At 37.2% G+C, this 12150-nt stretch overlaps 1 protein-coding gene across 3 annotated transcripts in view; it reads right to left on the bottom strand.

Moving 5' to 3' along the window:
* The window catches only part of EXOC2 (exocyst complex component 2), a 155893-nt gene that overhangs the window by 70049 nt on the left and 73694 nt on the right, over window positions 1-12150 (bottom strand). For 2 of the 3 annotated variants that reach the window (XM_081827797.1, XM_081827798.1), the window contains 2 exons: window positions 6268-6381; window positions 4151-4275 (listed from right to left, as the gene is read on the bottom strand). In XM_081827797.1, coding sequence (XP_081683923.1) covers window positions 4151-4275; window positions 6268-6381 — 239 coding nt within the window. The remainder of the gene's footprint in view (window positions 1-4150; window positions 4276-6267; window positions 6382-12150) is intronic. The other variant, XM_081827799.1, reaches the window with a different exon arrangement.

The raw sequence follows: 12150 nt of genomic DNA, 5'->3' as shown, positions 1-12150 counted from the left end.
TTGGCTGATTCTAATCTATATCTTTTCACTATAGTAAACCATCACTGTGAGAAAAACAGCCTTCGCTGAATTCTGTGAGTCCTTCTAGCAAGTTATCAAACTTGTAGGTGGTCTCTGGAATTGCCCCTAATTTCACAGCTATCATTATTACGTTGTAATACCATAATAATATCAAGAGAATCCAAGCCACCAAAAGTTACAAAGGAAACATGTTTCACATACAAATAAAAACTGGTAGAATCAAAATTAAAGTGGGAGATTTCTGACATGTTTATTATAAATACCCTAGATTTAAATAATGTAAACAGGCATTGAAATATATCAAACAGTGTGCCGTGATGAGAACACGCCCTCCGTTCCCATTTTTATCTTGGCACAGTTACAGAAGATTGATATATTAAGAAACACATTTTCTTTTCATAATGTTACACTAGACACTAACTTTAAAAAACAAATCCACTACAAACTACTAGATCTAAGAGGAAAATTAAATTTTCAAATGTTAAAAATACGAGAAAGAACATCACTAAAGAATCAATGTAAATAAAGAAAGTAGAACACAAATTGAATTGATAATGAGCAGGGCATATAACATGGATTTTTTTTGTTTTAAGATTTTATTTATTTGATAGAGAGAGAACACAAGCAGGGGTAGTGGGAGAGGGAGAAGCAGGCTTCCTGCAGAGCAGGGAGCCCGACACGGGGCTCGATCCCAGGACCCTTGGATCATGACCTGAGCCGAAGGCAGACGCCTAACAGACTGAGCTGCCCAGGTGCCCCATAACATGGATTTTAAATGATTTAAAAATTATAACGCAATGCTAAAAATGGAAATCTTGATGAAATAGAGAATTTCAGGGGAAGAACACAGAGAGTAGAAATTTCAGAAGTTTAAAAAGTGTACTTTCAAAAAATATATACACACATACACATGCAACTACCAGTACCCATCCCACTGGTACCCACTTGATCCATCATAGTGTCTCTAAAGGAGGAACACACAGACACTAAAGGCCTCCTGATATAATAAAACAGAAAGTACACAGTACCAGGTATGATCAAAAATGTTGAAAACCAAATCTAATGTCCAAATAGTTAAGTCCAAGTAATACAATGGGGAGTAAAATAAATTATACTTTTTTTTTTTTTGATTTTGATTTATTCATTTGAGAGAGAGAATGAGATAGAGAGAGCATGAGAGGGGGGAGGGTCAGAGGGAGAAGCAGACTCCCTGCTAAGCAGGGAGCCCGATGCGGGACTCGATCCTGGGACTCCAGGATCATGACCTGAGCCGAAGGCAGTCGCTTAACCAACTGAGCCAACCAGGCGCCCAAGGGAGTAAAATAAATTAAATGACACCATGAGGAAGTAATCAGTCAAATCCAGAGTATGGGATATCCTATAGGACAAAGAGCTTCATTTCTTCAACAAATCAATTGCATGGGGGGAAAAAAAAAAGCCAAGGCAGCAAAGGTAAGGGGATTGTTCTAGGTTAAAAGAGGCTAAGAGACTTAAAAAAAAAAAAAAATGAAATGCCTGGACCTTATCTGAATCTTGATTTGGAAAACCAACAATTAAGAAAGTTGGAGGGTAACTGGGGGAAATTTGACTATGAAATGGGAATTAGATGATATTGAAGAATTACTGAAACATTTTTGGTTGTGATAATGGCATTGTGGCTATACAGGTAAACGTCCTTGTTTAGGAGGAATCATACTTTAGTACGTAGGAGGGAAATGTCATGCTGCTTTAGACTCACTGCTTGAGATCAGTAAAACACAAACCCCCAACCAATCTCAAAAAGTATCAATGAAGCAAGTATGAAAAGATATTAATAACTTAATTCTAGCTGACAGTTACATAGGCATGACTATACTCTTCTGCTTTTAACATATTTGAAATTTTTCATAACAGAAAAGTAAAACAAATTACCTGAGCAAATAATTTATTAGTTCTTTCAACATATTAGCTTTTTCAGATTTCCAAACTGCAATTCCTAATCTACAAAACCCATCACACGGTACCTACATATATACACATACAGATCCATGTGCTTCTGTGGAATATTAACACCAAAACCTGACCAAAAAAGCATTTTAAAAAATTATAGATGAATTTCGCTTAAGAAAATAGGCAGAAAAATTTCTGAAGAACTACTAATAAATCAAATGCTATAGTATATTAAAATAATCACCCAGAGGAGCACTCTAAAGAATAAACTGTATATACACTATAACTACAATTTTGTAATATGTACTCATATAAGCTAACAACAAAAGGACCAAAAGGAAATACATCAAAATGTTAATGTCATTATCTCTACAATGGGATTACAAGTAGTCTTTGCTTATTGTTTATCTATTTACTGTTTTTTGTAATATACATTTCATTTACATCAAAACAGAAAAATGAGTATGTGTGTCTAAACTTTTTGAATTTATTATTAAAATCACTTTCTATATGCCACAGAGCCACCTGCTCATGTGATTAAGCGGCTGGTCAGAATGATCTTTGTTAAACATTAAGTTACCAATATACTTTTAAGGCAAATGTGATAGATAAATGAGACCATATAAGTTTAATGCACCAAATAAAACTTCTTAAAATCTGCCAAGATTGAAGCCATTTATAAAACTAAAACCATAAATAAATATACATGTGTATACAAATACATATGTTAAAAAAAAGAATGGAGAAAAAAGTCAAACATACATTTCTGTTAAGTGAAATAATTTTAATTACAATAATTTCTGAGAAATGCTAATCACATATGGCCAATTATCATTTGCATAGCTACTAGGATATTAATAACTTAATTCTATTTGATAACGCTAAACTCTGTTCATATATGCTCAGGTTTCTATTGTTAACATAGTAACACTGATAACTTAGAACATCAATAAGCACAAAGAAAGAAAGAAAAGTATCCCTTCAAAAAATATAGAGCACATAGTCTTTATCAAAGAAAATTACCTAACTTCTCTGTTCCCTCCTAGACATTCACATTTTACTCCTTCAAAAACCTAAGTTCTACTGGCAAGAAAAGAGCTATATCAGGTGCACATTTTACTTGACAGAAGTCAACCATGCTTGTTTGACCCAGGAGGAGACGGGTTTTAAAAACAATAAAAAGATGTCTATACTTTGAGGATACAAATTAATAAAAAAAATAATAAGTGTTATTGAAGTGAAGAAAGTGTGGCCTCTTAGTCTATACTTAAAGTTACAGGTACTTACATATAGGTACTTAGTTATAGGTATCTCTGTTTTTAAAAAGAATTAGGCTTTTAGGGCGCCTGAGTGGCTCAGTTGGTTAAGCGACTGCCTTCGGCTCAGGTCATGATCCTGGAGTCCCTGGATCGAGTCCCGCATCGGGCTCCCTGCTCGGCAGGGAGTCTGCTTCTCCCTCTGACCCTCCCGACCCTCCCCCCTCTCATGCTCTCTCTCTGTCTCTCTCTCTCAAATAAATAAAAAAAAATAAAATCTTTAAAAAAAAAAAAAGAATTAGGCTTTTATTAGTATATTTTATTTTTTACTAAACATTAATTTGATTTCTATTAATTAAAGGTGATTTTAGGGGGAAAAAAACATACCCAACATCTTTCCCTGAAATGTCTAAAGCTATGCTATTTCTATTTAATATATTAATATATTTTCTTTCCATATAAAAATGACAACATGGATGGTGGACATTTAACTACTGTATATGGGGCCCATGGGGTGATACCTAAAAAGAATGACACATTATCATCAGTCCTTTCCAAACTGAACACACAATGGGTCACATATACAGAATTAGTCACATGTGTAAGATATTGATGGCTATAAAAGGATTTTTAAAATTCTAGAATATTATACCTATTGGGATTTAGTTTCTTATCAGCCCTGGAGATTGGGCATCATGGAGAGGCAAAGTAGTCTCCTATTTCACATTTAGTACAATGGGTCAACAAAAGCCTCAGAGACAAATATTTAAAGTACCAAGCCTTCAAAGAGATTCCAGCCTGGTCTGCAACAAATATTTATGGCACATTTTAGATCTCTACTTTTATAAATACAGACTGAACGTCCCACCCTGTAAACACTCCGCAAGCACAGTGTCAGGTTTCCGTTGGGAAGCCCCAGCAGATGGCTGTGAGGGTCACCTTACCTGAGAGGGCATCCTGGGCTTCAAAGAAAGTACTCAGACCTCCTTTCACATATGCCAGGCTGCCTTCATTTTTCTTGTTAGCCTGTCTCTTCAGGTTGGTAACTGCCATCTTGAGCTGTTCAAAACTGAAATGAAATTAAGAAACCAAAAGTTTGAGACTCCTAAAAAGCAAAAAAGAACTAAGATAATGCATTAAATGTAAAATACTGAAGCCTAAGTTAAGAAAGATGCAGATTGATATAATATGTAGCCAGAGAACAAAAGCTTTCAAATTCTTACCTACATCTAAACCTTTTATTTATTACAATTACAAAATTACAGCAACTACAGAACAGATTTGTAGCCCTCATATGGTCATTCCAAATATGTCAGACCCCTAAGAAGTAAATATACATGTGGGTATTTCTATAAGCAATATATATCATGTGTTGATATGCCAGGTAAGGAGTCTTGAATATCAACTCCCTGATGGGCACAACTAGATCAATGCAGTGGTTATCAAGTTATATCTAAGGCAGAACTCCTCTGTAAGTTCATTTCTGTATTCTGTATATAAATTAAGCATACCATTATTCACCACATCAATATCCAGTCCTCTGTCATTAACAGTGAAATTACAGAAAAACTTGGGGTCAAGGGGTGCTTGGGTGGCTCAGTTGGTTAAGCATCTGCCTTCAGCTCAGGTCATGATCCTGGAGTCCCGGGGTCGAGCCCCACGTCGGGCTCCAGCCCCACGTCGGGCTCCCTGCTCAGCAGGGAGTCTGCTTCTCCCTCTTCCTCTACCCCTCCCCTTGTTCCTGCTCTCTCACTCACTCTCTCTCAAATAAATAAATAAAATCTTTTAAAAAACCAAACAACTTGGGGGTCAACTCACAATTTAAATAACTAAAAAGACCAAAATATTTCATCTCTACATCTCAAGCAGAGAAAAACAGGTAGGCCTCTATATTTCAGAAGTTTTATTTCCAGGTAGGCTAAGAAAATCTGGCTATAAAACTTTGAATATATTCTTCACATATGCTCTTCTTCAGTGCCATGATAGCCCTACACAGAAACCAGAGATCAATTCTGACTTATAGTAATAGAAAAAGCACATCCATAATGTAAAATTTAGAACCATCTTCTGCAACGAAAGATTTGATATTTATTTAAAAAATTTATTAGGATTAGGGCACCTGGGTGGCTCAGTCACTTAAGTGTCCAACTCCTGATTTCGGCTACGGTCAAGAGCTCAGGGTTGTAAGACAGAAACCTGCCTCGGACTCCACGCTCAGCGGGGAGTCTGCTCAAGATTCTCTCTCTCTTCTCCCTCTGCCCCACCCCCACCCCATACCCCTCCCCCGTGCATGCGCACACACATGTGCGTGCTCTCTAAAAATAAATAAATCTTAAAAATTTATCAGGATTTTCTCTCTCTCTCTCTCTCTCTCTCGACTCTTCTTCGTGTTTTCTAATGGTTTTCATTCTAACTGGTGAAGGAAAAATTTCTCCTAAGGTATATTTTAACAAGTTGACTTTTTAAGAATGTAAATTTTAAGCAATAAGCCATTCCTTTATTCAAACACTGTTACTAAATATAATTGTTTAAATCAATCTTGCAAAAAGTTACATACATGCTCTTGTAGAGAATGTGATATAATGTAATTAGCAGACAAAAGGGAGCACTTCAATTTGGATATATGACCTTGACTCTTTTTTGGCTAATTTTAAGGCAAGCTTTTGCAAAATGACAAATCAACTCATCTCCCTTTGTTCTAGGGAAGGAGGTATGTTGCCAATTTACACCAGGACTTGAAAGTTCTATTATTTGAAAAGAGAGAGGTCATGTTTAGACACATTGGTTTAGGTACCCAGCTGAGACTCCACAAAGTTTTAATGTGTTGCACAAATATGAATCATATAGAAACAATAAGATAGCAGGAAATAAGAATCTGCTAATTAATAATACCATTTCATAAATAAGGGAAAAGACACTCTGAGATATTCATGATCTCACCCAAAGTCAAAGGACTCCTACCTAAGTGGCAGAGGCAGATCTAAAACCCACATTATTATATAAACCTATTAGGTACATCCACATTAAAGCATGCATAGTCAGTAGTCCAACATCCACTGACCTGGTGGTTGAGTGGTTTTCTATAAGATACCAGGCAGCTGAAAAATTCTCACTTGTAAAATCAGCACTCATTCCAGGAAACAGCGTTTCTAAGTCCTTCTGGGGAAACTTACTTCTAAGGGAGAAAAAAGGTTTAAAATATACTTCAAGTGCTGTTACTACAATAATGCAACAGACATCCTGGAGTACCTAGGATAATAAGCATGACTACAAACCATTACAATTATACATCATACATTACAGAGTCTATGTTTACATGTGTAGACAAAATATATTTCTTACACTGCAGCTGATTTATCATATAAACTTTGTATATGTAAGAAACTAAAATACAGAAATTACATCAATATAGAGTTTAAAGTTTATGATATCTATCCAAATATACAATCATTCTCTATTCAATGGATAAAAACCAAAATTTGGATACACTGAAATTTAAGAACATTAGTTTGTTAAAATGGTTTTCCTTAAAGACTTATGTGAGAGTTTTTAAAAATACTAATACCTACTGATAAAAATTAGAGCTAACTATAAAATACTCATATTTACCTGTCTATATCTAGAATAATTTTAAGAAAAGCTTGTAACAGGCAATACCTTACCAGCAGCTCACTTTCTTGCCTACATTTTTATGACCAACTTGTGGATCATTTATTTCTTTGTTCAAATAATAATCAAATACTACTACAGTTCAAGCTCCATGACGGAAGTTAAGACAGCTGTGTCTAAGAGCAAAAGTAACATGGGCAAAGCCTGTTATGGGCTTATGAGCTAGCAGCCCTCACCATATCCCTATCTCCCTCTGTGCAGGATGAAGTCCAAGTTCTATAGTCAAGTCTCTCCATGATTCGAACCTGCCTATCTCTCAAGACTCGTTCCTGCTACTCTAATCCTTAAAACTAAACTTCAGCAACTTCAAAGGGATTATACTTTCCTGCACACATCATGTTAATTTTTACTTCGTTCCTCTGATCTTGTTGTCCCCTCTGACTGAAATGTGTTCCCCAGTCCCATACATTGGATAAGCCAAACTCATGGGGTATGGACAGGACACAGCACTGTTTTATAGCCCAGTGTATTTGGGGTAAGGTTGGGGGGAGTGGGGATTATCACCACCCTGAGAGAAAATGTGGGCAGATCCAATGACTTCTACTCACTCTCATCTGAGAGAGAGTTGATGTCACATTACTACAAACACAGCCTCAATTCAGAAATTAAGCAGTGAGGTTGGTGGGAATGCAAACTGGAGCTGCCACTCTGGAAAACAGTATGGAGGTTTCTCAAAAAGTTAAAAATAGAACTACCTATGACACAGCAACTCCACTACTAGGTATTTACCCAACGGATACAAAAATGCTGATAAGAAGGGGCACATGCATCCCAATGTTTATAGCACGATTATCAAGAGTAGCCAAACTACAGAGAGAGCCCAAATATCCATCAACTGAAGAATGGATAAGGAAGATGTGGTATATATACACAATGGATTATTACTCAGCCTTCAAAAAGAATGAAATCTTACCATTTGCAACGACATGGATGGAGCTAGAGAATGTTATGCTAAGCGAAGTAAGTCAGAGAAAGACAAATACCGTATGATTTCACTTATATGTGAATTTAAGAAACAAAACAGATGAACATAGAGGAAGGGAAGGAAAAATAAAATAATACAAAACAGAGAGGGAAGCAAACCATAAAAGACTCTTAACTATAGAGAACAAACAGGGTTGCTGGGGTGGTGGGGGGGTGGGGGGAGTGGGCTAAATGGGTGATGGGCACTAAGGAGGGCACTTGTGATCAACACTGGGCGTTACCTGTAAGTGATGAATCACTAAATTTTACTCCTTAAACCAATACTACACTATATGTTAACTAACTTGAACTTAAATTAAAAAAAAAAGTGAAGAAAAAGAAATATAACAATAAAAAAAATAAAAAAGAAACTAAGCAGTGTGGTCCAAGATCAATGCTCCATCTCTTTCAAAAATACTCTCTGATCTCTAATGGAGCTCTTTGACTTGCAGGTGACCAGTCACCTGACATACAACTTAAAATAGCCTGGAGCCTGCTCTCTCCAGTGAGGTACTCATCTGGTCCCAGGAAACATCCTTCCTAGGGCAGACACCTTTACTGTCCATGTGCACCGTTCCAGTGCTCTCCGGTGCCAGGGTCTCTGTTTCACAAATGCAAGGAACACTTTTACCTGGTGGCTCCATGGAAGCCACACTCACCGGTTATGAGTGAAGAAGAGTACACGTTCACCATACCTCCCCTTCACAGCCTAGCACAGCTTTCACCAAAGAATCTCACAAACCCTCTCCCTTTACTCCTGGCTCCCTTCATTGCTTCATACTCCCTAAAAGGGCAAGGGATGCAAACAACAGAACCAGCTATGATTTCCTCTGTAAACCCTGCACTTTAATGTAGAATCCAACATTTATTGTGCCAGTACCTCAGTCGAGAGCAAGAGATCCACTTTATTTCCTATCACCTACCTTTCTCACTATGATGTTTTCTTTTTTTTTAATTAGAGGGAAAGAAAGCCCTGCTTAGCACTACAGTAACAGACAAGGTAAAATGAGATTTTAAGAGAGTCATGGACATCCAGCTGGCCTCACCTCAGTGTTAGCAACTCAAAGACTAAGTCAATCTCACATCATTCCTCACTGGCTTCAAAAGTTAAAAGACTACAGTCTGAATATTCTTGATGTGTGTGTGTTCCATAATCTTGTCATTTTTACCAGACAGAATCTCTGAGAGGGAGCTGGAGAACTCTGCATTTTTAGAAGTTTATTTTGGTTTGTATTCTTCTTGCTGGTTTGATACTTTACTTAGTAATAAAATTCTGTCACCTTTGGAAGTTTTTCTCATTTTATTTATTTGTATATCCTGCCTCTAAGTTAGAACTTTTGGGGAATATAATGATTAAGTGTAAAGGGCTGAGCCCTAATAAGCAACTAGAAACACTTCCTTCTGATATGCATAGGCCATACCCCACAGTTCTACCTTAATTGGTGGGCAGTATCTGTCTAGAGTGCTATGTCAAGGATCATGTGTCTAAACTGGAAAGAACAGCAAGATGAATTAGTGGGGGTCTGTCAATGGTGTGAGGGAAAAGTGCATGGAGAAATACCTACCACTTTTTTGTCAACCTTACTTCTATTCGATACTTAAACTGGCATTCTATGTGGTCCTAATACTTCGCTTGTTCAGGAAGTTAAATTATCTCAACAAAATCAAAAAGCACTATAGAATCATCTGGTATCAACTAAATCCCTATATTAACAGTCTTGATGACTCATTCAACTATGTGAAATCCTCTTCTAACAGGGATCAGTCTCACAGATTAAAGATACAGCTGACAAAAAAGCAGCAAAAAGGGACTCTGAGAAGCCAAACTGAGCTTCTTTATCCTTCACTCAAGCCCTGTAGTTTTATTACAGTTGGGTGGTTCCCTACCCATAATGGGAGCAGAAGTGTGAAGAGGGATTAACAGCATCAAGAAAAGATCTATGATACAATAATAGCAAGTAAAAGAAACAAGTACAAAATGCAGACACAAAACCAAATACAGCAGTTGTATGTGTTGGTGAAATGGTTGAGACTACACAGCCTCCATGGGTTTAACCGTTAAATTATGTTCAACATATTGGGCGCCTGGGTGGCTCAGTCGTTAAGCGGCTGCCTTCGGCTCAGGTCATGATCCCAGGGTCCTGGGATCGAGCCCCACATCGGGCTCCCTGGTCCGTGGGAAGCCTGCTTCTCCCTCTCCCACTCCCCCTGCTTGTGTTCCCTCTCTGGCTGTGTCTCTCTGTCAAATAAATAAATAAAATCTTAAAAAAAAAAAATCATGTTCAACATATTTATTTAAAAAAAAAAACCAAAACTGTATTTGTCTTTCTCTGTGTGATATAATGAAATCAAGGTGCATCCATGTTGTTGCAAAGTGACAGGATATCCTTCTTTCTCATGGTTGAATAATATTCCATTATACATATATGCACCTTCATTCATCCACTGATGAACAGTTAAGCTGTTTCCACACCTTAGCTATTGTGAATAAAGCTGCAATGAACATGGGAGTGCAAATATCTCAATATCCTGTTTTCATTTCCTTTGGATATACACCCAGAAATAGAATTGCTAGATCCTATGGCAGTTCTATTTTTAACTTTTTGAGGAATCTCCATACTGTTTTCCATAATGACTGCACCAGTTTACACTCCTCTCAACAGGGCATCAGGGTTCCCTTTTCTCCACATCCTCACCAACATCTATTATCTCTTGACCTTTTGATAATTGTCATTCTAACACAGTTGTGAGATGGTATCTCAGTGTGGTTCTGATTTGCATTTTCCTGATGATTATTGACTTTACCTTTTCATATGCCTGTTGGCCATTTACATATCTTTTTGGAAAATGTCTATTCAGCTCCTCTGCCCATTTTTTAATCAATTGGTTTTGTTTTTCTTTTTTTGCTGTTGAGTTGTATGCATTCTTTGTGTATTTTGGATATTAACCCCTTATCAAATTTGCAAATTTACATTAGCCCTTTATCAGATATAAGGAATATAAACCCTTTATCAGGTTTGCATAAATGTGTGAAATAAAAAAAAAAAAAGTCAAACTCCTAGAAACAGAGAGCAGAATAGTGGTTGAAGGGGCTAGAGGGTGGAGGAAATAAGAAGAGGTTGGTAAAAGCATACAAACTTTCAGCCATAAGATGAATAAAGTCTTGAAGGACCAAATATAAAACATAACTACAGTTGGTAACACAGTATTATATCACTGAAATTTGCTAAAAGAGTAGAACTTAAATGTCCTCACAAAAAAGAAAGAAAGAGGAAAGGAAAGGAAAAGAAAGGAAAGGAAAGGAAAGGAATACGTGAGGTATTGGAGGTGTTAGATGTGTTAGTTAACTAGATGGTAGGAACCCTTTCACAATGTATACATTTATCAAATCACCAAGATGTACACTTTAAGTATCTTACAAATTTATCTGTCAATTATGCCTCAAGAAAGCTGAAAATATGTAAAACACACACACTCAAAACAAAACAAGAAAACCTGGATATACACAGCACATATGAAAAAGGTCATATCCTAAACAGTAAAAATGCTTAAACCGGTAAGACTGAACAATGCAAATATACAGCTATCTAGAACTTCCCAAATGGAAAATTCGTCTGATTCTTACATTTTAGAAATGTCTCATTAACAATGTACCAAAATGTTTACAAATGTAAGCAGAACTGTCTTATCATAAGATAAAGACCTGATGTCTGGTAAGGCTCTAGGAGATGAGCTGTTAAGAAACTGTCCTACCCCAGGAGTCCTTCCCCATCTCCCTCCTCCTGAAGAGGGAGCAGAAATGCGCCTGGCCACATTACTAGTCATGGAGTCTCCTGGTGATAAAGAGAAGCACATGGGGCATGGCCAGGGCTCCACAGGCTTTGTATCCTCATCTCTTCAATCATGGGTGCACCATGCACTGGCAGGGCAAGGGTGAGAGGAAGAAAGGGCAGAAGATCTTGAAATTGAGCTTTGGCATTAGTGTGAGTGGTGAGGATCCACTTCAGACATTTGGGATAGGCCATGTCCTTCTACCAGAGAGCTCTAGTAGGCTGAGATGTGAAGCATTAATCTGCCTACCAGTATCTCATTTCCCATGTACTACTATTTCTTATACATATAGCTCCTTCAGGCACCTAAATGACTCAAGTGGAGTTTGAAAAGTATTGGATCTCCAGCAATTGCACTACTGGGTATTTACCCCAAAGATATAAAAGTAGGGATCCGAAAGGGTACGTGCACCCCGATGTTTACAGCAGCAATGTCCACAATAGCCAAACTGTGGAAAGAGCCAAGATGTCCATCGACAGAT

This window comes from Leptonychotes weddellii, chromosome 8 (assembly GCF_054177405.1).
Source record: "Leptonychotes weddellii isolate Sample4059 chromosome 8, ASM5417740v2, whole genome shotgun sequence".
Classification (NCBI taxonomy): Eukaryota; Metazoa; Chordata; class Mammalia; order Carnivora; family Phocidae; genus Leptonychotes; species Leptonychotes weddellii.
This window is presented reverse-complemented; position numbering and strand designations above follow the sequence as displayed.